A 6,000-nucleotide genomic window follows, 5' to 3' on the forward strand; every position below is an offset into this window, starting at 1 on the left:
GGCAACAGAAATACATCATCTGTGAAAATTTCAACTGTCTATCACGGTTCATGAGATACAGCCTGGTGACAGATAGACGGACAGTGGAGTCTTAGCAATAGGGTCCCGTTACTCCCGTTTTTACCCTTTGGGTACGGAACTTAATAAAAAAACAAATTAACTTTAAGCCATTACAAAAATAACAAATCACACGAAATTGTTGAAAGGTTGAAATGAGCAAGCTTTTCATAGAATTTTAGCCATTGTGATTTTAAATGGATTTATCGCTGAAAGGTGAGAGTTGTCGCTTTTGACTGCGATTATCAATCATCGTTACGCAACTGAATGACAAATGACAAAAACTGTATTTCCCAAGTTGCGAACTTTCTAAGATCTATTTGTAATGTATTAATGTGTAAATGGTTTCTTTTGATCCTATTAACTACGTGTTACGAATTTCTTCTGTATTTATTCCGTTTTATGTCTCAAAAAAATTTATCCGCTCCTTATTTTAGTGTGAATTCACTTTATAATTTTGGTCCATTCACAGTCAGCAATAAATTTAGAAGACTTTATTTTACCGTACCCATATTGACGTAAGACACGTAGGTAAATGGTTAAAATTGAAAAAAGCTAATGGATTAAAATTAGCATAATTTTGATGCTGACTACCACTACTAGTCTGGCCGAAAATTTAAATAAAATGCAATGCCTCGCATGCGTAAAAAAAAAACCGGTTAAGTGCGAGTCCGACTCGCGTTCCAAGGGTTCCGTACATACCCAATTTTTAACAATGTATATTTTTTATGTGGGACGTGAATGAAATGTCTTTATAAAACCCGTAGAGATCGGATCCAAAACTAACTAATTAAGTCCGACTCTCGCGTGACTGCACACTTCTAATAGGGTTTCCTGTCATCTAGGTAAATTGGAATTCGGATTTCTTTAACCTCTGGTTGATCTTTCACGGATCCTAGATCAAATCGGACAATTCCGGACCTTCTAAAATGGACCTCGTTTTTAGGGTTCCGTACCCAACGGGTGAAAACAGGACCCTATTACTAAGACTCCGCTGTCCGTCTGTCTGTCACCAGGCTGTAACTCATGAACCGTGATAGACACGTCGGAATTAAAGGTAAAAACAATGAAATTATATCGCGGTAGACCCGTTTGTGTAATTAAATACGTGATAGACAGTTGAGATTTTCACAGATGATGTATTTCTGTTGCCGCTATAGCAACAAATACTAAAAACAGAATAAAATTAATACTGAAGTGGGGCTCCTAAACAAGTTTTTTTTTTGTTGCCGAATTTTGCGTAATGGTACGGAACCCTGGAAACGCGAGTCCGCATCGCGCTTGGCCGGTTTTTGATATGTTTGGAATTTTGCTATCCCCAACACTGGGGATAAACCTGTAGTCTTTAGTTAACTAACATACTCTATAAAACAAATCATACACGGCTTTAAATGCTAGCGAAAACCGGTTTAACGATCACGATAAAACCGGCATTTGTTAAACCACACGCATCACTAGTCACGTGAGCGTTTGATTTAAAAACAAGTGCGAGTCGGACTCGCGCACGAAGGGTTCCGTACCATAATGCAAAAAAATAAACAAAAAAAAACGGTCACCCATCCAAATACTGACCACTCCCGACGTTGCTTAACTTTGGTCAAAAATCACGTTTGTTGTATGGGAGCCCCATTTAAATCTTTATTTTATTCTGTTTTTAGTATTTGTTGTTATAGCGGCAACAGAAATACATCATCTGTGAAAATTTCAACTGTCTAGCTATCACGGTTCGTGAGATACAGCCTGGTGACAGACGGACGGACGGACGGACGGACGGACGGACGGACGGACGGACGGACGGACGGACGGACGGACAGCGAAGTCTTAGTAATAGGGTCCCGTTTTACCCTTTGGGTACGGAACCCTAAAAATGCATCGAGTCAATGATTTTGCATATATCGCATTCCGATGCATTGCGTGTTTCATGCATTAATCGATTGCATAGGTACCGCAATTGAGTGGACAAGCGGGCTTAAACACTTTCAGTTTTATTAAAGAAATATTCCATTGGCATTTCTTGTTATCCAAGTTATCGTTATTTGTCATAAGAGTAAAAGTAAGCTAAGTAGGTAGAATAGAGTATTTTATCTTGCAGTTTTAACTAATACCAAAGAGAATTGAATTAAGTAGACATTTTTTTGTCTATGCTAATACTTACTTTAAAACCTGGCGGCTTAGCACGGTCGCGTTTTTATCCCTTGTCACCATGCCTGTCACGTTCTAACCAGTATGTAAGTGCGAAAGGGACGCGCATAGTGATAGTCGATAAAAATGGAACCGTGCTGAACCCGCTGGCATTTTATTTTAGCACAGTTTTGTAGTATAGTCAAAGAGAATATACCACTACATAGTACTACATATTTCATAATCTGAATCACTACTACGATTCAGATTTCGGAATAAGGGGTCATCCATTAATTACATCACACGTTTAGGGGGAGGGAGGGGGTCAAAAAAGTGTGACATGTTGTGACAAGGGGGAGGGGGGAATCACAAACTTTTTGACGTCACTTTAACTTCATCAATAACCGAAAATGGATTTAAATTATTTAATTCCCTGTACAGTTAAATAACAAGTTTTTGGAACGATAATCGTTTTTATTACCTAGTTTAATTTTCTTCCCTAATCAGTTTTGGGATATAAAATTACTAATATTTCTTGTCAAAAATATTTTGATAAAATATGAATAATACAAAAAAAACGATTTGCCGACTGTGTTGAGAAAAATTGTGACATCACACCAGGGGGGGAGGGATTTGCCAAATGTGACCAAGTGTGACAAGGAGGGGGGGAGGGGTTAAAAAACCTATAAATTCGTGTGACGTAATTAATGGATGACCCCTAATAATTAACAATAATGTATTATAATTGCACATAATATAGAAGATAAAAAAAAAAGTAGGTAAGTACTTAACCCCTACTGCATGTAATATAAAATATTTGTTTTGAACTTTAATTGCTGTCAATAGAGTTGTATATTATATCCGCCATATATGACTTCGTATGCGGTAAGGAGTTAAAAGATAATTTAAATATTTTCAAGTTGTGTTGATTTGATAATCCTAATTCCTAGGAGTATCATTTACGTACCTACCTATTTATTCACATTTTATTCGTTTTATAAGTATTTACAAATGTATTAATACATACATACTTACCTAGTAAATAATAATGCCAAAGGGGCCCAATTTCTTAGACGTATTTTAATTTAATTTTATTTTATTTTATTTAGTATTAGTTTTTAATTTTAATTTAGTTTTATTTTATAGATAAGTTAGTTTATTTTATTTTTAAAGTTTGTATCTACCTTATAAATAAATAGTACTTTATACGGAATTAATTATTCATAATTATATTACTTTTAATTTAATTGTACATTTTTTCGGCAAGTTTTTCAAAGCCTCAAAACAAAACACAACTTCCTATTGTTTAGCCCAAAATTTTAGTAATTTTTCAATGTTTTTTAGCGTTCTAGGCATCGGAAAGAATTCGTTAAACAAATACACACATAAAAGAAAGCATGAAATTACCCACAAACTATTTTAAACTAATTTAATAAAGCATTCAAAAGAAATTCCTCGAACTTGCAAATCGAACATAACCTAACTTTTTGTTTTTTTTTTTTATAAAAAATAAAACACAAAAATGTATTCAGATTCTTACTTCATCAGCTTTGGGGTGTCTGTGGTTGCAGTGCACATGCTGGTGTTCAACTTTAGTCACAGCTTTATTGGACAATTCATTTACAAAAGTGTGGCAGAAAACATGATCCAAATTCACACACAGTAACACAAACAAACTAGACACTCTCACAAACATAACTGTAGTTATTTCCATCATTATGCCGGTAATAACGACTTGTTTCACTCAATACATAAACAATGTTTTTGTTTACATTTTATAATTTAAAACGCGACGAGACGTGCAGTCTCTGCTGAGTACGCGGCGTAACTGTATTACTAATTTTATTTCATTGACTCCGTGACACAAGTCTGAAGATAATTTCACTATTTCGCTTACAAGTCACGAACAGATTGCTCTTTGAAATTAAACTTTATCTCGGTGTAATAAGGCTTATAATCAATTTGACAATAAATAGCAAAAATAGCGTCTACTCAAACGCGCGGGGCAGCTGTTTACTGTCAGCCATTTTTTCAATTCGACCGGTTAACTATCTCTTTTTGGCGCCTAGATAAAGAAAGGGATACGTAGAAATGTGGGCGAAGTTAAATTTTGTTAGTTTTTAACGCAATTATCAATAATTTGCGCGCCCACACGAGTACCTAAATTGTATAATGTATTGTACAGAGGATGTACAGTCGCCATCAGATATATCGGAGCGGCCGAGGTGCTCACAAATATCTGAACACGCCTCTATTGTGAAGGCGTTAGAGCTCGTTTTAAGATATTATTTTTGAGCACCTCGGCGACTGAATTTACTACCTAAAGGCAGCAGCTAAAACACGATGTGCCTACCTAAGTTTTTAGGGTTCCGTACCCAAAAGGTAAAAACAGGACCCTATTACAAAGACTCCGCTGTCCGTCTGTCCGTGTATCCGTCTGTCCCTCTGTCCGTCTGGCCGTCCGTCTGTCTGTCACCAGGCTGTAACTCATGAACCGTGATAATCATAATTTTCACAGATGATGTATTTCTGTTGCCGCTATAACAACAAATACTGAAAACAAAATAAAATTAATATTAAAGTGGGGCTCCCATACAACAAACGTGATTTTTTTGCCGTTTTCTGCGTAATGGTAAGGAATAGGTAAGGAAATAATCTAACTTTATATTGAGACTTATAGTTATCAAAGTTTCCTAAGTTTGTTGAAATACTTCGAATAGCCCGAAAACTTTAAAATGTAAGTATATATACAAACTTTGGAACTTTGGTTTCTGGAGTGCATTGTTATTAAAACCTCAAAATGCAATGTATAGTGGTGGTGAGAAAGCGATATCTGTTTCTCGCTCTTACTTATCGGTGCGTCGCACAATGACCTTGGTGCGGTGCGATAGTGTGTTACCACTATAATGGCTCCTCTACACGATGGGCCAACGCCGGCCAATCCAAGGGACGCAGCCATGCGGTAGAATGAGATAGCAATATCACTTGCTCCCTCTAATGCATAAATGCGTCCCTTGGAGTGGCCGGCGTTGGCCCATCGTGTAGAGGAGCCATAAGACATGTAGGTATCCAAAGTATCTAAAGGCTCCGTCACACAGGCGCGTTTTGCGGGCGGCGCGTGGGCTTTTACATACAAAACGCTCATGCTGCGCTCACGCCCCGCCCGGAAAACGCGCCTGTGTGACGGAACCTTAAGTATCAGTCAACCAGCGGGCCAGAGGGCCTGGCCATGATGCCACACATTTGCGCCGTAGCTATTGTAGCGAACGAAACGGTTATGTCTCTCTATCTCTATTATCTCTATTGAGAACGCAGTTAGTTCAGCATGCTATGCCCTGAGAACGCTCAGAGATGAAATTAATATAGAACATCTTAAAATAGTTTATCATGCTCTGATTGAGTCCAAGTTGAGGTACAGTATTATGTTATGGGGAAACAGCTTCCAATACAACATCAATAGAGCTCTAATCGCTCAAAAAAGAGGGATTAGAATCATGTTTCGCATCCCACAAAGGACGTCTTGCAGGCAGTATTTTGAAAAACTTGGCATCCTTACGGTGCCTAGTCTGTATGTGCTCTTATTACTCACGGATCTCGTTAAACATAGCTCAAAATTTGAAACTGATGAGGAACAGGAGTTGCGTAAAGTGTCGCGCACCAAAAATATAAAAGTTAATTTCCGTCCATCATCAAAAATAGAGGAACACTGTGTAAGACACCAGGCCGTGAAATTGTTTAACAAACTTCCTGTAGAACTTAAATCAATATCAGAAAGTAATATCTTTAAACACAAATTAAAACTGTTTTTATTGAGAGGGTGTT

At 37.2% G+C, this 6,000-nt stretch overlaps 1 protein-coding gene across 1 annotated transcript in view; it reads right to left on the reverse strand.

Moving 5' to 3' along the window:
* Window positions 1-4,035, reverse strand: part of LOC134802486 (leishmanolysin-like peptidase) — a 157,418-nt gene extending 153,383 nt beyond the window's left edge. Inside the window, exon 1 of the mRNA XM_063775164.1 lies at window positions 3,719-4,035. Within this exon, the coding sequence (XP_063631234.1) occupies window positions 3,719-3,895 (177 nt within the window). The 5' untranslated portion in view covers window positions 3,896-4,035. The remainder of the gene's footprint in view (window positions 1-3,718) is intronic.
* Between the last annotated feature and the right edge of the window lie 1,965 nt (window positions 4,036-6,000).

Source organism: Cydia splendana, chromosome 24, assembly GCF_910591565.1.
Source record: "Cydia splendana chromosome 24, ilCydSple1.2, whole genome shotgun sequence".
Taxonomy (NCBI): domain Eukaryota; kingdom Metazoa; phylum Arthropoda; class Insecta; order Lepidoptera; family Tortricidae; genus Cydia; species Cydia splendana.